Source organism: Athene noctua, chromosome 3 (assembly GCF_965140245.1).
Source record: "Athene noctua chromosome 3, bAthNoc1.hap1.1, whole genome shotgun sequence".
In the NCBI taxonomy this organism is placed as follows: domain Eukaryota; kingdom Metazoa; phylum Chordata; class Aves; order Strigiformes; family Strigidae; genus Athene; species Athene noctua.
Window position 1 is genome coordinate 57,856,471 of NC_134039.1, and position 22,871 is coordinate 57,879,341.

Sequence of the window (22,871 nt, forward strand, 5' to 3'; positions counted from 1 at the left end):
TAAATTCATACCACCAGAGCCAAGAAGACCCATGATGTTTTCTTTTCAGTTCTCATCCTCAGAGTGAGGAACTATTGTGGAGCTTTTTCTGTTTGCTTTTACTCTCCTTTTGCTATCCAAAATTGATGTAGCTGAAATCAAAGAGACATACTGAAATTGGCATTTGCTTCCAAGATAAACCCTTATCAAAGACTGAGATATTATTTGTTTGGAAAATGAACACAGTGGTTTATTTCTGGAGAACTGGAATTTAGTTAGGCTGATGGGGTCAGTGTTGTTCACACAGTGTTTCTTAATGAATTACACTAATTTATACCAGTGGAAGAGCTTATGAATTTACACTGCTGTTGCTTAAATGGGGGGACACACATATACCCTGAGTCAGTCTGCTTGTTTGCAATACTACTGCAGTACTGTGCAATCCACCCACTTGTTGAACAAACAGCAGCAAACCTGGAGAACATAAGCTGGTGAGTCACCTCTGTGTGAGCAACCTACGTCTGACTGGTGCAGTGTAATACAAACATGGGCCACTGACCTTCCCACATGGGGCATGGCTGACCCCTCCTCAACATACGTACAGTTAGGAAGTGTTGCAGTGGGCATAAGCTTCCATGTGACAGTAATCTTTATCAAGAATAGTCTTCCTTTATCACAGAACAGAGATGCTGATGGGGGGGGGGGGGGGGGGGGGGAAAGGCAAGACAGATGCATACAGACCTTCAGGAGTTAATCAGGAAATGATAGCTTAATTAGGAGAAATCAGCATACAAAACAGTTTGTGCTGTACAGTCTAAAGCCTTCCTGATAGTATGAGAAATGTGGTGAAGAGCATAGCTTGGTTCATATCAACAAGTAGACTAGGTAGTGAGAAGAAAAGTAGGTTTCTCATCATAAAACTTCCTTTAGTAATAAGCAGAGCGCTTGTGTCTGTTTGACTTGGTGTCATCTGAGAGTTTCAATTGGAGCAGATACTTGAGAACTGTCCTGTGCTAACCTCCCGCCATCCTTCTTGGAAGTAATGCTTTCAACTTGCTTCCAAGCACCTTGTTGCTGGAATGATCCATGCAACAAAAGTGGACCCAACAAAACAGGTTTTACATGTACTGCCCAAAAGTACTCCAAGAGATGTAATTTGTTCACTTAGTCAAAATTAATTACTCTTTTTACTTATTTTAGATACAGAGTGTATTTTGGAGCCTCTGTCTCTGCCGGAAAGTCCAGGTGGTGGTGCTGCTGTAGAAAGTTGTCCCTATGTGCCATGTATTTTCTGTGAAGAATGCTATCTCTTAGCTGAACAAAACCAGCTCCTGAAGCACATGATTATTGAACACAAGCTTGTCATAGCAGATATGAAACTGGTTGCAGATTTTAGAAGGTAAGGGTTTATAATGTTTAAAATGAGTGTGTGTGTGTGTGCAGATATGGAAAACTTCAGAAAACTAGAGATCATCTTTTTAAAATACTTTTAAAACAAGTGGGGTGTTGCAGGGTGATTTTTATTACTTTTTGATGAGCTTTTTGTTGCCGAGTCATAAGGTTGTTTTCCTGTCCCCCTCCAACTCCCCATCCCCTAGACATTGCTGGGACCAGGGAACTTGATACTAGAATACAGGGCAATTCCTGTGTTAGGCATTCTTTGACATATCCTAGGGACTTTTCAGGTCCTGTCACTAATCAACAAGTTGTATACAAACTAGAAAGCTGTTTATTTCGTAATCACATTCTAGACAATCAACTCTCATAATTTTGGGTTTTATTCATATAGGTAGAAATAATTCATGTTATTTCTACCACTGTACAATGTCCTAAAGCTGTGTATTGTATGCAGAAGCTGCTCAGTACAGGATGTCTCACATTCTGGGATGAAATTCATTTTCCGTATTTTAAGGATGCCAGTATTTCCCCATAGAAATCACATTTAATCCTTAACTATACTTTACAGTACTGTGATCTACATACAACTGTGACCCCTACAGCTGTGTCATTGATCATCTCAGCAGGGTCATGTTTGACTTTTTTAACTTCCTCCAATAGTTGGCATGGCCCCAGCTGGCTTGTAACTTCAGAGACTAGACACTTTCTTGGCATTTTGCTTTCACACACGGTAATGTATGGGCCAGGCGGTAGACTAGATGGTACCTGCCAGTTTGTAGATAGATCTGTTGCAGTGTTTAAATGTTAGCTGGATGATTTCTCAACTAGAAGGAGTTTTCTCGTAGGTTTTCTGTGATTAATTACTCAGCCAAAGCCAGTAACTTGTGTCTATGAAGATGCAAAAAAATGAAATATTAAGATGAAATTTTGGATGAAAAATGTCAGCCATATAAAGCCTTATTTGGATGTATGAGCTTGATGTTGCTTAAAATTGAAAACTGATACTTATTTTTGTTTGGTTTTATGCTGAAAGCAGGCAGAACAAGAAAACAAGGTTCTTTGAGATAATGCTAGTTTCTTCAGATAAATAAAGTGATCAGAGCTGCTCAGTTATGGACCACCAGTTTAAGTGTGCTTGGGGAATTATTCTGCATTGAAAGAGATGTGTTTTAAAATCACCTTTTTGTGAAAATGACCATGTAGATTCTTTTTGCTGCTAATGCAATCAGAAGGTAGCCAGATCTCATAGAAAGTAGCCCCAGGATGTGAAATGCTAGGAGCTGTTACTCTGAAGTATGCCTTCTTTTATTTGCTGTAGTGAATACTAGTAAAATAGTCTAATACTGTGCACAAAAAAAAGGAAGTATAATCTGAGGTGTTAAACTAAAGTGTGGAAAATGCAGGGAAACAATGATGAAAACATAGGGGAGTTTTATACTTAGCAATAAGTTACAATCAGTCTTAAGAAGACATTCCTTGACAGAGCTGCAAGAAGTGGAGAATCCAGAGAAGAGCAATGCTAATGGAAAACTTTTTTTTAACTTGGAAGAATAAAGATAAGTTGGCGTGAGAGCAAGGGAAGAAGATAAAGGGAATAAGCTTCCAGTGCATGACGACACAATCACTCATGGACACTGATCACTCATTCTCTGTCCCTGGATGTATGACAAGGCATTGGCTTTATTTGCTGATCAATTATTTGAGTTAAGTCTTATGATATGAAATCCCTTAACAGAAAGCTTCATGACACAGATGATTATGGTTAGGTGAGTTTGTCCATACAGTGTTCATTTATTTCAGTGCAGGGGGCAGACTAAATGACATCTTGAAATCCCTTCATTTGCACATTGATGTCCTCAAAGCTCAAGGATGACTTATTCTGTAAGACTTCCTGTTTTATGTAGCAGCAAGACTGTTTCCCTGTGCATTATAAACAGTGGAGTGGGGGCACAACAAAATGCTCACCTGTCACTGACACCTAATGATGCTTCTGAATGAGCTTTAGCCGTACATGCTGGCTTAGCTGTCTGCTGTACCAGAGGTTAATCCTCTTTGTGTCAGTTAGCAGAAACAAGTATGTGCGAATTCCTTGGCAGATGCAGCTGAAGTCCTCAATATATAAGTTATGTGGTAGATAGAGGTGATGTGAACCACCACAGGATGTGATAGTTGTGGCAAGTAAACTTTTAGATTGCACAAGTATTAAAAGCTGCAACTATTTAGAAATGTTCTCAAAATAATGATAACTGATTTTTTATGATTCTTTTCTGAATTTGATGACATGTAATAGGAAGCTGTCACTGAATAGTTAGCCTTTACCTTACCGACTCGCCCATAATTTATATCATGCATATGAGTCACAAGTATAAATATTAAGCATGCACTTAAGCATTTTCAGATTTTTTTTTACAGTAAGATTATGAATAATTAGCACAAGGATTGCATGGTTCCCTTCATCATATAATTGAAGGTGATGATTTCTTCTTCATTAGTCAGTAACTTCTAGTTCAGTGGGTACCTAATCTCAGTTGGGGTCTGTTGATGCTGCCGTAATACAAACAATGATAGTACAAGAATGTTTTTAAACAACTGTAGCTGATGGGTTAAACCTTCAAGATATGTTTAGAGCTTTGCTTATTCTGTCTGCTATCCCACCCCCAGGGTGTTTGGGGACTTCATTTTTCTGTCTTTCTAGTTGTCTGCCAAGCTACAGTTTTCACTGTAACTCCACAGGAGACCTGCCAAAACCCCACTTTTGACAAGTTGGTGTTTTTACTGAGGTTCAGATTCCTGCCTGCATCTTGCAGAACACAGAGCTCAATATTTGGGGAATTTGAGAGTACTCTGTAGTATATCTTTTCAGTAAAGATGCATCTGAGTGGCACTTCTGTCTGAAGATGTGAATAGGTCACAGTGTTTATGTAAAACAATGCAGATCTGTTCTTCACTTTGACAGGATAGTTAAACCCAGTTTTAATGAAGATGAATTAATTTAACAAATTTGTAAACAAGATTGAAGAAAAAACAGAGACAGGAATTAAATAAAAGCACAGAACACTTGAGAATTTAGATGGAAAAAACCGAGAGCAAATCAATTGTTTATTAAACTTTTTTTGATGTTTCCTTTTTCAGTAATCATGTCCCCCTTATTTTCAAAGATACATCTTGTACTGGAAGAAAAGGTTTGCAGAACAGCCCATCACAGACTTTTGTAGTGTGATAAAAACAAATTCGGAAGCACCATTAGGTAAGTATGCTCCTTGCTTACTCTCTGTTGGCCAGATCATGTGATAATTTTTGGCATATACTGCTGCTTTGTTCAGCCAAATGTGAAGTAATCTGACACTAGGTCAGAAAACCACAGAAGTAATGTTTAACTCTTAACCACATATTTAAACTTACCTTTTCCAAGGATCGCAACATGTGCATCAGCACTGTACTGAGTGAGGATGAGCTCGATACATGCTTAAATGCACTGCCAAATTGGGGCCAGTTGCAAATCAAGGCCTAGAAGCAGTGCTGCTTACATTGTGGCTGGGGAAGCTTTGGGATCCACTGCATAAATAGTTGGTGACAGTCCTTCCAGAAACATGGAGAAACATTCCTGGGGAGCTGTCTTTTCCAACTTCACCCTGTCCACTACCCCCACTGATGCTGTTAAGTCTTCCTGGACATCAGGGTCATGATCACCCTTCCATTCTCCTGCCACAACGCTTACTGCCCCAAGAATGTTACAAGACAGTATCTTCACAGTAGGGGTACAAAGACTGCCATTTTCTGGGCTCCAACACAAGACCAAAGACCATACTTCATGGTTCTGATGCTCTGGCACAGTAGGACATTCCATCGTAAGGACAGTGATGACCGCAAAGGAAATGTTCTTCTCAGAAGTAGCTGATGCATTTCTTTGGCTTCCCTTTTTCTAATAGAAAAATCTAGTTTACCTAAAAGCAGATAAAAGAACATGAGGTCTTTCCTGCATCTTTAATTCTCCATAGAGAGCTTAAAAGAGAGGAAGAAATGCATGCAGCTATTGTCAGAGGTGGGTGGAACGTGAAAACTGAATACAAAAGGGATGAAAAGAAATTGTTTTAATTATTCAAACTAATTTTAAGAAAAATAGTCCTAGAAAACATGAAAATCACTCCAAAGACCATAACTGTGTTTCTCTTACATATATACGGGTTTGCTTCTGAAATTTTAACAACACTCAGTTTGAAAATTAGAAATCAAGTGTCTGAATTCCAGAGCTTGACAGAATCCTAAACCATCAATAGCCCTTCCAGAGGACAGAGAATACTTTGTAATTTGTTTGTTAACAAATTTGTTAATTTTAATGGCTAGCTCCTTGAAATGCTGGGGTTTCAACCCCAAGCCCCAAATTAAGGTTGACATATGGGTGATTCCCACAGCCCTTCATAAAGGGGGGGTGAGTTTGCCTTTAGGCTTCCCTCCAGGGTGCAGCCGGCCTTGCAGGGAGAGCCTTTGGGTAAATGAGCCCCGGGTGTCCCACATTAAGTAAACAAGGGTCAGGTGTCCCACTTGGGGATAAAAGCTGGGACCACTTGCAGGAAGGGGCAGTGTCTGTCTGTGGGGTGGAGGCACTTTGCAGAGTTCCCTGTTGGGGAAGGACCTCCTGCCTCCCTGGCACTGGGCTCCAGTCAGGTCTGGCTTTTGTAAATGTGGGCTGTGTAGAGATTCAGTATGTGGCTTCCTTGGCCTTATGTGTTTGGCTTGTTGACTCGGTTGTCTCCTGTCCCTTCTCTGGGAGACTGCATTTCACCATTTATTCCACCCATTGTTGGTTGCGTGGTGTTGTTGTTGGGGTCAGTGGGGTTGATGTTGATTATGTATAATCTGACTGACTTGTTTGTACCCCCAGCGCTCACCCATGTACTGACCCTTTTTTATCAAATACAATTTGGTTATTAGTTCATCTTTATGCTGGCTGTGTCCTTTATGCTAGGCCTGATAACTGGCAAAACACTCCTTCAAATTTGATAGCTCAGAAATCAGGGGGTTTGTCTGACTTTGCAGGCTTCTGTGTGAAAAGATTGGAAAAGCTGAAATCTAGCAAGTTTAAAATTGTGAAAGACTTAATAATGGTCACTTCAGTTCACCAACCACGTAATCTCTTGGTTGGTAAATGAGTAACTTTCAAATGCAAAATATTTTTTGTAAATGGTTTATATATTCTTACATGCTGAGTACTTTTAAGGTAATTCATTTGAATAAGATTTGGCTTGTTATTAAACTGTATATGAACATAAATAGTAAAAAGATTAATAAAAATAAAATGTGGGTAAAACATAAGTAGAAATGTAAATTAGGCAAGTCTCAGTGTATGTTACTAAACAGTTGTGGTGCATATCTGCAGATGGAACAAGATCTGATGAAAAAAGGTAATGTGATCAGGCAGGGTAAGGGGAGAGTATACCAAATGATGATAACTATTGAAAACTGACAATTACTTAAGGAAATAACTGAAAAGCTCACAGGCAAGATAAAGGTGATTTCATATGTCTTTCATGCTGACTATGTTGTAACCTATATAAAATATTAAAATTTCCTTATCTTCAGAAGAACCATCATTTAAAAAAATAAAGCTGGTAGTGGGGAAAATTTGTGTAAGACTTGTCTTTGTACTGCAATATAAATGATGGAAAGGTCTTATAAATATATATACAAATATTTAAGCAGGTTTTGTTAAATTATTAAATTTAAGTAACTGACTTCTGTAGATTAAAAAACATTCTCACATTCTTAACACATTCCAGAGGTTTAGCAAATCATATGCCAGAAATATTCAAAGCAGCTACAATTTCCCATTCCTTACCCACACTTCCTAATCTCTTAACAGAAGAACAGGAAAATTATTTTCTTCTATGTGATGTTTTACCAGAAGACAGATTACTTAGAGAACAGCTTCAGCAAAAGAGACTGGTAAGAAACTACTGTTGTTTAATTTTCTGAGGTAAACAATTCAATAGTGTAATATATGGTAACTTAGTGGGCCTTTTAAAGTGTAAGCATTTTTTGCTAGACTGCAAAATTCTGATTTTTTTGTACTTTTTTTAAGCTCACTTCCCTAGCTGCTGTAGAAACATACACAAACTTGTTTATAGTTTTTTTCCATGGAATAAATTTACAGGTTGCATGTCAGTGTTCATGAGTAGAAAATCTGCCCAGAGCACTGGAAAAGCTGAGTGTGCTGAACATGTTTCCTTTTGCAGAAATCTGCAATGCATTGACACACTATCTTTTGTGTAATAATATACATGTAGCAAAATTAACAAAATAAAACTCTATGATACTGTGAAAAGGGAAGGTGATATTTATTTACAAAACCTTTAAGCAAGTTGGTTTTGTGCATTCACAGTCTCTTACCCAGATTTCATTAATTCACGCTCACAAACTCACAAGTGTCATAGTGCATGAGTGAAGGAAATCTGACCAGTATTGTTTTTGTGAGATGCAAAGGACAAGAAATGCCAGCTGTTGAGTCCTCATGAACTGCTCTGGTTCTTCCTGCTTGGGGGTGGCAACCTAGGGCTTTGGACAGAGCTCTAGCATCTTCTAGGAGTTGTCACTTCTGAACGGGTGATCCTTCACATTAAGCTCTTGCTGACTTCAGCTTCCATGAGTCTTAGTCCAGGCTGCTGACCAGTGGGGGTTTTTTTGTTGTTTTCTTGTTTGAAATATACATCTGTAGTCTGGTTTTGCTTTTGGGCTAATTTAAAAATTAATGTTATGGGATACACAGCAGCCTTGTTGCTCCTCATGTTAGAATGCAGGGTTTTCTGATGGCAAGTCATCTGTACTGTGAGGTGTTAGAGTGCAGGCCTTATGGTCTTCACACAAGTATGTTCCCAGCTATGTCCTGGGAATTGTCATCATAGACCTTTTAACCCTTTGTTATGCTGTTTCTTCTGGTATATTTCTATTACAAGTCTGTACATAGCATGCAACTAAAGACACCTTAAATCATAAGCATTCAGAATGAAGGTGCTTACAAAAACCAAATTCTAGTTCCCAGGAAAATTTGGATTGGCAGGCAAAATCCATTTGGCTCAACTACCCTGTGAGTGCTGTTTCAGTTTGCTGGCTGATGTTCTGCAGCTTGCAGCGCATGATAAGCAAATCCCCAGAACCCATGGAGTATATACAAGTCTTGCACAGCTCTCTGTAGGATCCCAGCTCCTGCAAAGGAGAATTGTGGTGGTTCTGCCACTGAGGATTTCCCCATGAAGTTGGAGTTGCCTCAGCTGAAATCTTCATTCCTGTGTATGCCCACTGGATTGTCATGGACTCAGAAAAAAGCAGCTGATACACTGAACTGGAAGAGAAGCATGAGTTTAAGAGAAGCCATCCTGGATCAGTAAAAAAGGCTTGTCTAGATCAGTATCTTATCCTTGACAGCAGCAAAGTGTCTGTGGTGTTTTCCCTCTTCGGATCTGGTGGTGATTCTTTATCAATATATTTCCCTAGTCTCCGACAATTGGCAGCTCAAGAATTTCTAAATTTAGCAACACTGTATCTATGTTTATTAACACAATAGATTTTTTTTTTTTCATGAACCTCCATCTCTGAACCTGCACAAACTTCCAGTATTCACAGCTTCTTGCAGCAATGAGTGGCACAACTTAACTACACACTGGGAGAGAACCATCTGTTTGGTCCTTTTGAACCTGTCACCTCACACCTGGCTGGTTTCTATATTAGAAGTAGTGGACAATTCATCCTTAATCTTATCCAAACTACTCATGATTTGTCTCCAGATTTATCTACCTTACATTAGGTCTTTCATTAGTCATGTGCTGAAGTGCACCTTCATGGCGAGGGCATCCAACAGCATCTTGGGCTGTATTAGGAAGAGTGTTGCCAGCAGGTCAAAGGAAGTGATCCCTCCCCACCACTCAGCACTGGTGAGAACACATCTGGAGTGCTGGGTCCAGTACAAGAAAGTTATGGACTTAACAGAGCAAGTCCTGTGCAGGGTCATGAAGATGGCAACATCCTTTTTACCATCCTCCACAAGTAGACTGAGCCATGGTCTCCACTCACATCAAAACCACCACCAGAAAGAACATGGCGACCCAGATGGAGCTGCCACACAAACATGCAGAAGTTCAGGTCTTGGGCTGCAGGGAGTGCCTGAGCCTGTCAGTCCTGTCAGAGGGCAGCAGTGACAGCACCTGTGTGCGCTGTGATCAGCTGGGTGACCTGCTCAGCCTGGTGGTGGAACTCAGAGAAGAGGTTGAGAGATTAAGAAGCTCTAGGGAGTGTGAAAAGGAAATTGATTGGTGGAGTAACACCCTAGCACCCCTAAAGCAACAGGAGCAAATGGAGGCTCCAAACAAGGCAGGTAATCCGTCATCCCCTTGCTATCAGGCAGAAGGAGGGGACCTAAGAGATGAGGGAGGCTGGAAACAGGTCCCTGCTTGGAGAAGCAGGAAAATCCTTTCCCGGCCTCCCTCACCCTCCATGGTGTCCCTTCACAATAGATTCGGGACCCTGGAACTTTTGAACAAAGCAGAGAAGGAGGAAAAAAATGAGACAAAGAAGACCAAGGTCCACCAAGGCCAGGTCATTTCAGACCACTTATTAAAACCAGCTCTGAAAAGAACCCCAGAAGAGTCGTTGTAGTGGGTGACTCCACTCTAAGGGGTGTCAAAGGCCCCATATGCAGACCAGACCTGCTTCACAGGGAAGTCTGCCTCCCTGGGGCCCACGTCAAGGACCTCACAGCAACACTCCCTGCTCTCGTGAGACCCAAGGATTACTGCCCTCTCCTGGTTTTTCAGGTAGGTAGTGATGACATCACCAGGAGAAGGCCTAAAACAATGAAGAGAGACTTCAGGTCCTTGGGAAAACTGCTTAAGGGGTCATGGGAACAAATTGTGTTCTCCTCCATCTCTTCAGTTGGGGGGGTGGATGAGGATGATTAAGGAGAATTCAGCAGATGAATGGGTGGCTCCAAGACTGGTGTTACCATCAGGGCTTTGGATTCTTCAATCATGGGTTGGTATACAGAGCACCTGACCTTTTGACATTAGATGGAATGCACCTGACCCAGAGAGGGAAGAGAATCTTGGGGCAGGAGTTAACTGGGCTCATTGACAGAGCTTTAAACTAGATGTGAAGGGGTAGGAGGCAAAACATCAGCCCATCTCAAGTGCATGGATACCAATGCACACAGCATGGGTAACAAAGAGGAGGAGCTTGAAGCCATGATGAAGCAGGATAATTACGATGTTGTTGCTATTACAGAAACATAGTGGGATGTCTCCCATGACTGGAGTGTGCCAATTGATGGTTATAAGCTCTTTAGGAGAGACAGAGAGGGAAGGAGAGGTGGTGAGGTGGCTCTGTATGTTAAAGACTGTTATGATTGCTTTGAGTACAAGTGTAGTGAAGACAGGGTAGAGTGTCTTTGTGTTAGAATCAAGGGGAAGGCCAACAGGGCAGATGTTGTAGTAGGAGTCTACTATAGGCCACCCAACCATGACAGACAGGTGGATGAAATATTCTATAGGCACTTTGGAGAAATCTCATGATCGCTTGTCCTTGTTCTTGTGGGAGACTTTAACTTCCCAGACATCTGCTGGAAATACAACACAGCAGAGCGGGACCAGTCCCGGAGATTCCTGGAATGTGTAGGAGACAACTTCCTGATGCAGCTGGTAAGAGAACCGACCAGAGAAGGTGCCCTGCTGCATCTTCTCTTTGTGAACAGAGAAGGACTGGTGGATGAAGTGGTGGTTGGAGGCTGACTAGGGCACAGCGATCATGAAATTGAGTTCTCTATTCTTAGAGAGGCCAGGAGAGGGCTAAGCAGGACTGACATCCTGGACTTCAGGAGGGCTGACTTTGTCTTGTTTAGGCACCTGCTTGAAAGGATCCCCTGGGAGACTCTCCTGAAGGGTATAGGGGCCCAGGAAGGCTGGGTGCTCTTTAAGAAGGAAGTGTTAATGGCTCAGGAGCAGGTGGTCCCCAGGTGTTCTAAGAGAAGCTGATGCCAGGGAAGACCACCCTGGCTGAACAGGGAGCTTTGGCTGCAACTGAGGGAGAAAAGGAGAGTTTACAGCCTTTGGAAGAAGGGGCTAGCCACACACAGTGATTACAAAGAGGCTGTGAGGCTGTGCAGGGTGGAAATCAGAAGGGCTAAAGCCCAACTGGAAATTAATTTGACGTCTGCAATCAAGGATAACAAGAAATGTTTCTGTAAGTATGTGTGATGGTTTGACTTTGGATAAATGCCAGGTGTCCACTAAGTCGCTCTATCACTTCCGCCCCGTCTTTTCCCCTTGTTTTCTCAACACGGCAAAGAGGGGAAAGAAAATAAGATAGACCAACCCTTGTGGGTAAAACAAAAGCGGTTTTAATATAAGCAAAACAAAGCAAAGGTCTGCACGCAGAAGCAAAAGAAAACAGATTTATTCTCTACTTCCCATGGAGAGCCGATGTCGGGCCTTCTCAGGACGCGTGGCTCCGATACACATAGTGGTTGCCTCGGAGGACCAAGTGTGACCCCACCCCCTTCCTCCTTTCTCCCAGCTTTATACTGAGCAGACGTCACATGGTCTGGAATATCCCTTTGGTCAGTTCAGGTCAACTGTCCTGGCTGTGTCCCCTCCCAAGATCTTGCCCACCCCGTCCCACTGTGGGGGAAAATGTCAGAAAGAGCCTCGGTGCTGTGTAAGCACCGCTCAGCAGTAGCCACAACACCAGGGTGCTATCAAAACCCTGCCAGCTCCCAACATAAAACACAGCAAATGAGGGCTGCTGTAGGGGAAAACCAATTCCAGCTCAGCCAGACCCAGTACAGTATGTCAGTAGCAAAAGAAAGTCCAGGGAGAGCCTCCATCTCCTGCTAGATGCAGGAGGAAACATGGTAACAAGTGATGAGGAGGAGGAGGTGCTTAATGCCTTCTTTGCCTCAGTCTTTAATAGCAAGACTAGTTGTACTGAGGGAATCCAGCCTCCTCAGCCAGAAGACAGAGACTGGAAGAATCACCCCCCGTGCAATCCAGGAGACAGTCAGTGACCTGCTGCATCACAGAGACACACACAAGTCTATGGGACCAGATGGGATACACCCGAGGGTGCTGAAGGAGCTGGCTGGGGTGCTCGCCAAGCTGCTTTCCATCATTTACCAGCAGTCCTGGCTGACCAGGGAGGTCCTGACTGATTGGAAATTGGCCAATGTGATGCCCATCTATAAGAAGGGCCAGAAGGATGATCCGGGAAATTACAGGCCTGTCAGCTTGACCTCAGTGCCCAGGAAGCTGATGGAGCAGCTCATCCTAAACACCATCATACAATACATGTGGAACAACCAGATACTCAGGCACAGTCAGCATGGGTTTATAAAAGCCAGGTCCTGCTTGACAAACCTGTTCTTCTACAACAGGACAACTTGCTTATTGGATGAGGGAAAGGTTGTGGATGTAATTTACCTTGACTCTAGCAAGGCTTTTGACACCATTTCCCACAACATTCTCCTGGCAAAAATGTCTGCTCGAGGCTTGGACATTCGCACACTTCGCTGAGTTAAAAACTGTCTGAATGGCCGGGCCCAAAGAATTGTGGTGAATGGAGTTAAATCCGGCTGGTGGCCAGTCACGAGTGGTGTCCCCCAGGGCTCGGTTTTGGGGCCACTCCTGTTTAACATCTTTATTGATGATCTGGACGAGGGGATCGAGTGCACCCTCAGTCAGTTTGCAGATGACACCCAGTTGGGTGGGAGTGTTGATCTGCTCGAGGGTAGGGAGGCTCTGCAGAGAGACCTGGACAGGCTGGAGCCATGGGCTAAGGCCAACTGTGTGAGTTTCCATAAGGCCAAATGCCGGGGGCTGCCCTTGGGCCACAACAACCCCCAGCAGCGCTACAGGCTTGGGGAGGAGTGACTGGAGAGCTGCCAGTCAGAGAGGGACCTGGGGGTGCTGATTGACAGCTGGCTGAACAGGAGCCAGCAGTGTGCCCAGGTGGCCAAGAAGGCCAATGGCATCCAGGCTTGTGTCTGCAATAGCGTGGCCAGCAGGGACAGGGAAGGGATCTGACCCCTGTACTCGGCACTGGTGAGGCCGCCCCTCGATTCCTGTGTTCAGTTTTGGGCCCCTCACGACAAAAAGGACATTGAATGACTCGAGCGTGTCCAGAGAAGGGCAACGAAGCTGGTGCAGGGTCTGGAGCACAGGTCGTACGAGGAGCGGCTGAGGGAACTGGGGGTGTTTAGTCTGGAGAAGAGGAGGCTGAGGCGAGACCTCATCGCCCTCTACAGCTACCTGAAAGGAAGCTGCAGAGAGCTGGGGATGTGTCTCTTTAAACTAGTAGTAAGCAACAGGACAAGAGGTAATAGCCTCAAGTTCTGCCAGGGAAGGTTTAGACTAGATGTCAGGAAGTATTTCTTTCCAGAATGTGTTGTTAGGCATTGGAGTGGGCTGCCCAGGGAGGTGGTGGAGTCCCCATCCCTGGAGGTGTTCAAGAGTAGGGTTGATTTAGAGCTTAATGATATGGTGTAGTTGGGAACGGTCTAGGTGAACTGTTGGACTAGGTGATCTCCAAGGTCCTTTCCAACCTAGATGATTCTGTGATTGTGATCCTTCATACAAGGAGAGGCTGAGAGATTTGGACTGTTAAGCCTGGAACTCAAGACTCAGGGGGGATCTAACCAATGTATATGTATAATATATAAATATAATAATGTGAAAGTACTTCTCAGTAGAGCCCACCAACAGGAAAAGAGGGAAAGGGCATGAATTAAAAATCTGGAAATTCTCTCTGGAAACAAGACGACACTTTTAATCTGACCGTGGTCAAACACTAGAACAAGTTACCCAGAGAAGTTGTAGAATGTCTGTGGATATTCAAAACATAACTAGACATTCTTGGGTAGCAAGCTCTAGGTGACTGTTTTGCTGATTAAGGATACCAATTAAACTCAGACACCAGAGTGAAAAGAGTAGGCATATTTTACTGGAGATAACTAAATGTAACAGGGTAACACAGAAGACGTGCAGGAAGAAAAGGCAGAATAATGCACCTAGAGCAACAAACAGGAGAATACAGGGTAGTGCATCAAATCATTATGACGTGAGAGAGCGAACAGTGATTAAGAAAGACACATCACCACTTGCACACGTTACCATCATCCAACCCCGCAGTGGCTGGGCAGCCCCGGTCACAGCGAGGGTTTGGAGAGCCTGTCCCGGCAAGGGGGAAATCCTACGCGGTGCCTCCACACATAGGTGATGCTGCCAAAGTCTCTCTGAGCGGGTCCAGCCTTATATACCAGAGATCGACAAGCCAGAATAGCTGGCACCTTTGTTTTGAGCAGAAAATTTCTGGTTTCATCTCCTGTTGGATTCCACCCAAAGCCTGGCCAGGGCTCGGGGTGGGGGAGACCAAGGGAGTTTCTAACAAGGCCGGTTACGTGGATTCTCAGCGTTGAACAAGGCTAAACAAGGGAAGTTGGATACATTCTCTCAGCATTTCGTCCTCACAACTGATTATAGTCTGTCTAAGCTGCATCATTCACTAGGGAGCATTCATACTTTGTTAATTATTACATACTAAGTTAGCAGCCTCGGCTTGGGGCCTGTTGTACAGGCTTCAGTATTTCAATGCTTTAGCACTTCTTACATCAGCATAAGTGGTTTGTTGTAACTTAGTACAATGCCTACTAGCACAATGGTTATCTGTTATAAAATATACAGGATTCATCTATAGGTCAACTCTGGCCTGGGCCTGTTGTCCAAGCCTTAGCACTTCAGTGACCCTGCTTGGTCTTTGTCATGGTTTTAGCCCAGAGGGCAACTGAGCACCATGCAGCTGCTCACACCTCTTACCCTTGAGGAAGGGGAAGGAGAAAATAAAGCAAAAGGCTCAGGAATCAAGATAAAGACAGGGAAGGAGCACTCACCCATTATGGTGATAGGCAAAAGACAGACTTGTTATGGGAAGAAAAAAATAACATAAATTTAATAAAGACACTAACAAAGGTAACACTTAACTGACAAAGTAGGACAGTTATAAGTATAACCACATCTTAAAAACAACTTTCCCCCACCCTTCCCTTCTTTCTAGGCTCATCTTTGCTCATGTTATCTCTACCTCCTTCTCCACTGGCACAGGGGGCAGGCAATGGGGGGTGTGGTCAGTCCCACTGGTTCTTTTTCCTTGGGGACAGAGGGGAGTGGGGCAGGTGAGAACTCCTTTCATTCTTCCCTTGCTTCAGCATGGTTCCCCTCTCGTGGGAGACAGTCCACCATGAACTTACTCCAACGTGAGTCCTTCCCATGGGCCACAGCATTTCCCGAGCTGCTCTGCTGTGGATCCCTCCCGGTGTCAAACTACAACAGTGGGGGCTTCTTCCCACAGAGTCCCAGCCTTCTTTGGGTACATCCACCTGCTCTGGCATGGGGTCCTCCACAGGCTGCAGATGGGCATCTGCTCCACTACGGACCTCCATGGGCAGCAGGGGAACAACACTGCTTCTCATCATGGACTGCAGGGGAGTCTCCTCCTCCTTTCTTTCACTAACCTTGGTGTTTATACAGGTGTTCTCACAACTCCTCCTCGCAACTCAAACTCCTCCTCCTAGGTTCAGCTTCTTAAATACATTATCACAGAGGCGTGTCCACCATTGCTAATTGGATTGGCCTTGGCCAAGGGCGGGTCTGACTTGAGACTGGGGAGCTTCAAGAAGCTTCTCACAGGGGGACACTGCTGTAGACCCCCTACCCTGCTACCAAAAACGCTGCCATTCACACAAACCCAGCACAATCATGAGGGTTGGACTAGTTGCTCTCAAGGGGTCCTTTGCAACCTCAGTGATTCAATGATTTGTGGTTGCGGCTGCTGTCTATTTGGTGATTATTCACTGTGCATAACTGTACCTTTTTCAGTTTCCTATAATCCCTTTGAGGTTATGAAAGACATCTTGAATATTGCATGTGGGCACTCAGTGTCATAATGATGTTAATTTCCCAAGCATATATCATGTTGTTTATGGCTTTGAGGAAGAAAAGAGGGTCATGATTGAGCATGCAGCTAATGTTTTCATAGATTTGTCTATTGTAACAGCAGCTCCTGGCTGCTACACATTGGACTGTACTTTTTGGGGTTTTTTTAAAGGGCATTTATTTCTGGTTTTGTAGTGTTTTGTACTAGGTAGTCCTATTCCAACTAAGACTTCCCTCTGCTGCCAGTGTCAAGGTAGTGCAGAGTCTGTTGGCAGGTGAGCGGTCTGATCTACTCTGCAAATAGACATTTCTTCACACACAAAGAGAGTGCAGGATTTAGCCCAAAGCAAGTGCAGGTTTTGTTTACAGAGTAATCAAGTTAGAAAAGAAAGAAGTATGCATTCTTACTGTGGTGTGAAATAGCCTTTGCTATTAACACTATTTTAAATGTCAGAATTGTATCTTCAGTTCTTACAGAAGGATTTTGTGAAATGAAGCTGCAGCTGTAGTTGGGGCTAATGGAGTCACCACTTTAGTTACAGCAATAAAGTCCGTTTATTTTTTCATTTCCTTTTGCTGCAATCTGAGTGTTGACTTGCAAGTTAAATAGTTATTTTGCTTTGAAAAGGCTTTTACCTCCAGACAAGTCCAGCAATTAAGAGTGAGTTGGCAAATGGGCTCATGTGAGTTGTACAGAATAAAGACCAGAACTATACAACTTTTGATGGTTTTTCTGCAGCCTTTGAATCCTAACTGCTTTCTCCAACAGCAAGCCCAAACAAGGACAAATGTTGTCTTTCAAATGTATTAGCTGAAGCATTTCATTTTGCAGTTTTGAAACTCCAGTTTAGGAGTATTTCAGGCTGTATTGCAGCAGGGATGCTAGCCAAGGTGAATGTCATGCAGAGACATTATGGTGACTGTGATGTATTGAGAGAGGCCAAGGAATGAGCCTGAACTAGGTTAGAGAGCACAGCTTGCTGAAATAGCTGTCAAGGCTGTGTAATACAAAACAGATACAGTCTTTTGGAAAAACACAGTCTTGACAAAGAATTTGTAGTTGTGAAGCAGTACCAGGCAAGGAAGTTCTGACGGCCATACTCGAGATAATAGGAGGGGCAGTGTCAGTATAAGCTACTTGGGCTTATCTTTAAGATTTTTCTAAAAAAGGAAAAAACCCCAAACCTATTTTAAGAAAATACACACTTCCTATCACAGCATTGACCTTGTCTTGCTCTCATGTTTACAGCTGTTCTGTCATGTGACTGGTAGTTTTAGGTAAGGAGGTTACTCTTCCTCCCAGTAAATAGGCCGTGAAGAGGAGCCTTCACCAAAACTGGAAGAGGGACTCAGCTGTGCCAGCTTCCCAGGAATGAACTGTTTGTATGATCCCCAGTTTGTTAAAAGCTTAAGCTCAGACAAGGTGTTTCAAGAACTTGAAGCTATGCGTTGGAAGGGTTTGAGATGCTAGCCTGATTTAACGTAATGCAACATCAGAAGTTCTTACAGAGTATCTAATAATGTCAACATAGTAATACCTACCTCTGAAATTCTATAGGTCCTTCTTTTCATATTTAGTTGCTTTTCTCAAGCACTCTGTAATCTTGCCCATCCTCCATGGGTTTTTGAAGACGTTTCACACTAATGGTCAGAAATCATTTTATCTATTTCTGTAATGACTCTTGGGTAAATTCTGTTGGATTTGAGTACATATAATATCTAGCTTTTAACGCTTTCTTACCATTTTCTGGTCTTGGTTCTTTGTTTCTTTTGTTTTAAGTGCATTTCATTAACAGTTGTGACATAATTAATCTTTCCTACAAAGACGGAAGCCCTGAATATTACAAGCATTCCTCTTATGTCTGTGTTTGATCTCTTCCTACATGAAGTAATGGATCTCTGCTTTTCTTTGTCATTTATTTCTAATGTGTTTGGGTGTGGAGGAGATTGTTTTTTGTCATTCTGTTTTACTGTGTTAGCCTGTCTCCATCATCATCTGGTTGTCTTAATTCAGACAAACTTCACCTTTCACCTGCTTCAGCTTGGCAGCCTGTGGTACATGTCTACTGTGATTTCAAACCTCTTTTTCTTTTCATATGTCTTTGCAGTTACTTAGTTTTCATCATATCATGAAACTCTTCCTCCCTTGTTTAATTGACTCATCTTCCTGGACAGCCTGTAAGAATGTCTTTTACATCAGTGTCACAAAGCCTGAGTCAATTCATTATAATGCCAGTTAAGTATATATTTTGGTCTTTGTATCCATTCACTCTGGCTAGGATCTGTGACTCCGCAAATTGTCCAGCTTGTTCTCCTTCTTAGATCCTTTGCCCACTCACCACCACCATTTTCTTCCCAGTTTCCTGTTTTTCCAGTTGGTCACAACTCCTATTTCTCTCTGGGGTTTTTTGTTGCTGTCCTTTCAAACCTAGTTTAAAGTCTCCCCACTTAGCTGACAAACTGATGTCCTAAGATTCTTTTTTCTTGTCAGAGGGCTCATTGGTAGCCTTTGTTTCCCCAGCCATATGATGATATTCCTCCCTATTTTGTCACTGTTTCCATAGCTCTATATTCATCTCCAGATGTTGATCTATGCGTGTGCCTTGAACTCAATAGAAAATTTTCAGGAAAACTCTACCCATTCCTTTTCCTACTTCATTCTTGTTCACAGTGTATTGTGATAACATCTGAGTACCTAGTAAAAAGTCAGGAATGCTCACTTGGATGATCAGCCTGTACCAGATGAAGTGGAGTACTCTCAGTTTCATCTCCAGATAGGCAGTATCTCTTGGAAGATCAGTAGGTCACTGCCCCATTGATTTCCTCTCTTCTCTGTTCCAAAAGTGGGTTGCTAATACCATCATCCTTCATTCCTTAGAGACTAGTATTTGACGCGCCAGTCTGTCTGGGGCTCTGTTTGTGATATTCTTGAACTGTGTATGGATTTTCACGTTCACCGGATGAGAGGGAAAAGTGCACAAAGTAGTTGACAAACACATGTATGTCAGATGGTGTGACAGCTGACTTCAGAAGTGTTGAGTGTTTTCCAGACTGGACATCTTATCCTGACAATTTTGTTGTATTCCCATTCACGTGACAGCTAAGTTGTTTCCTGAAGGGCTTCTCCAGCAGGCATCACTGATAATATTAAAGAAAAGGCACTCTTCTTGAAATAACATTGAAGAGGATGTGACAATGATTACAGAGTTGGAAAATTATTTTTCTGTACTCAAGAGGCAAGAAAATAGTGTTTGAAGTGGGAGAACTGAATACAGTGATCAGTAAGGAGAGAAGCTGAATGTAGAAGTGAGGAGACAAGCTATTGATATACAGCAAAAGTGCAGGTCTCTATAGAGAGACATGAAGTTTGTAATACCATGATTCTTTGTAAATACTTTTCCTATTTAGCAGTTACAAGCACAATCTAAAGCTCTTCAGCCAATTTTTGAAGAAATTATAGACACAAAACCAAACATAATTCTCTTACTCCAAGAGCAGTTTATCCTAACGGTGTGTATAATTGTTGTATAATTGTCAAATAATGTCCTTGACAAGTTTCTGGAGACTGTAGTACATCTCGGGTGTCACCAGTCCTGGTCTTTGTCTCACTGCACTCTGATGATTTGTTTTATTGCCAGTAAAGTGTATAAGCAGCTTCTTGGTGTGATCTGCCAGCATGATTGTTTCGGTTTGGTTTGTTTTTTTTAAACCAGAATCTGCTTCACTTGCTTCCTTTACCTACAGCAATAGCTACTTTCTGTGAGCACTCAGCAGGGAAATGTAACTCTTATTTAAATTGGAGGAAATTGCAACTAAAGATACACACTGTGTGTTTGAGAGATCACCTAGGAGAGCTTGATAAAATACATATTCTTATTGTGAAGTCTCTATCTTATATTATTTAGAACCAAATTCACACCCACGTTGCTATCTCTGGTAATAACTTATTTCTCGGACAGACATTCTGATTTCAGTAGTATTAATGAGTCTGTTACAGTAACAGAAGGAATATGGCCTGTGATCACGCACTCTTCACAACAGTGTGACTGAGTGCTCAGATGTTTGACTCCTGCACACTGTAACATTCATGAAGTTTTCTCTACAAAGGAACATCTTTAGGCAAACTACCTCTCTGGAGGACATAGCACCATTTATAAAAAGCTTTGATTGGAACTTCTCTTTAATGGTCATTTGTATAATATGCTGTCTTCCTAGTCTCTTGCCTAGAGAAGATGAGAGCAAAGGCCCAGAACTGGCAAGGCAGATGCCAACAAGAACTCCTAACTACAGTATGCACTTGCTCCAATCCAGCCCAGTACTGACATACTTGAAGTTGAGACTGCCTGTATGCTTAAGGCTTTGAATGAGACACTTTAGACTTTGCCTTGTCAGGGCTTACGACAGTAGTTTTTTGGGGTTTTTTTGGTCCTGAACATCTTAAAAAAGAAGACACATACTGCTCTTAGCTCAGTTTTACAGACTGAACTGCAGAATCCAGTCCTCCAATGCACAGATGAGTTCCTGGACTGGGGAATGATAAAATTTAGGTCTCACTACAGTCAAAGTCAGTGCATGAGCTTGTCCCAAACTGCAGTGTAATTTGCCTCTATCTTGGAGCTAGAGAAGTACTTCCTGCCTTATTTTTTCCTATATATCACAAGTACTATGATTATAAAGAAACAGAGTTTAGAGAAAGAAGTAATATATTTCTCTTGGACCAACTTATGTGGTTGGAAAAAACAGTCAAAATTTTGACCACCAATTCTTTCTTCAGATTGGAATCAAAAGCAGAAAAACTTGTGCTGAGTACTGGTTGTGAATGGTTTTTCTATGTCAGTGATCCAAGCCATGCATTTAAATAGCTACGTAAATTAGTTATGAGGGCCTTGGTAGTAAAGAAGTTTATGATTAAAAAGAAGCAGTGGTCTGACAGCAACAAAAAAAGACAGTTTAACACTCGGAACACAGTGCCTGTTGGAGGGAAGGGTAGCAGGAATTATAATATCAGAAAAGTCTAATGTGCCATAAAACCAGCTGTCCTGAGTCCATAGGTTTTGGCATTTAGTGGAGCTAGCTTTTAGGTTAGGTTTTGAAGGCATTCTGTATGTCTTGAATGTCCATTGAACATAGACCAGAATCAAAGTAATTGTTTAGGGAAAAGTGCTTACTACCTGTAAGTACACATTTTTCATCTTTTACTGATTATCAGTCCAAATTCTTGCTGATGCATAGTGTTTAAGTGTTTCTGGGAAAAAATGGGTAATTTCTTCCAAAATGTTGCTTCCTGGGAGAGAAAAAGGTGCATTTTTTTTCACGCATATTTAAATGACCACTTCCTAGGAGAAAGTCTGAATTCCTCACAACGTCAGACTGAGCATTGTGAATGTGCAGGGCATTTTTCTAGACTCCAAATTATAAATGTCAGGCAGACAATCAAATTTCTTTTGTATTAGCAGTTTAGTGTGCTGGTATATTTAAAGATGATCATCCTGATATCAACACTTGCACATCCTTACCATGTTTTTTTTTGTTTTATTAGTTAAAACACAGAATAGATAGTATTTTGTAATTTGTCAGGATTTTTTTATGGTAGATCACCCATATAGTAGAACATGTATGACTTAAGAGCTGTAGAAGAGGTTTTTTTCCCAGACCAAAAAAAAAAAATTGTATTAAAACTGAATTTAATTTTATTGAATACATTGAGTATTCCTTCAAAGCAACTACATTTTTGTTGCATGTAAGTATGATCGTTAATATCCAGCTTCCATTTTCCATGTTTGAAGTTGATCAGCCACTTACGCCCCGTAAAATTTTCCCAAAGCTATTCCATGGGAGGCTGCTAACTGCTGCAGTCATCTCTACTGCTTATTTGAGCTAAGCTCTTTCTAAAAATGTGCTTTCAAGAACTTGTCATCCAGCAGTACTTATTTTTGACAACGCTTGGTTGATCTCTTAAGCTTCATGTGGCTTGTAGGAGCAAAGAGTTTAGACTAAAAGCCCCTGTAATTTAAGTTTTGCTTTGTATTGGTGTGGATATCTGTTCTGTCAATGGTTGTTTCACAACTAGTTTGACAGTCTTCAGTAAAGCAATGAATTTGGACAGTGGGAGGTAGCAAGTCATAGAATATGGCAGAAAGAGTGGAGGACAAATAGCTGTCAGAACATCTTCACAAAAGATAAAAAGATATGGAGGTCAGGAATTATTCAACAAACTGTATCAATATTGTAAACTATTTTCCTGATATCAAGCTATGGCATTTGAATCACTTCTGTAGTATTTTGGATTACCTTTTCTGTCTGTGCTCAATTCCTTTATTCATTATGGAAAAAGAAAACTACTACATGTGTATTCTGCTATCTGTTTACTTTTTCCTCAAGTGACTTTGCCCTCTTATTCTCTGACACTTTGATATGACACAGTATCTTTTAAAAGTTTTGGAAAATATTCATGGCTGAAATGGTTTTGGCTTTTTTTGTCTTAGAATCAACCATGAATTAATGCTAACAGCCCCAACAATTCCAATG

General features: G+C 42.0%; 1 protein-coding gene across 5 annotated transcripts in view; it reads left to right on the forward strand.

The window, feature by feature from the left end:
• ZNF277 (zinc finger protein 277) overlaps positions 1 to 22,871 on the forward strand; it is a 65,574-nt gene that overhangs the window by 21,263 nt on the left and 21,440 nt on the right. For all 5 annotated transcript variants that reach the window (XM_074901552.1, XM_074901550.1, XM_074901549.1 and 2 more), the window contains 3 exons: positions 1,180 to 1,378; positions 4,536 to 4,624; positions 7,238 to 7,320. In XM_074901552.1, the coding sequence (XP_074757653.1) occupies positions 1,320 to 1,378; positions 4,536 to 4,624; positions 7,238 to 7,320 (231 nt within the window). In that variant the 5' untranslated portion in view covers positions 1,180 to 1,319. The remainder of the gene's footprint in view (positions 1 to 1,179; positions 1,379 to 4,535; positions 4,625 to 7,237; positions 7,321 to 22,871) is intronic.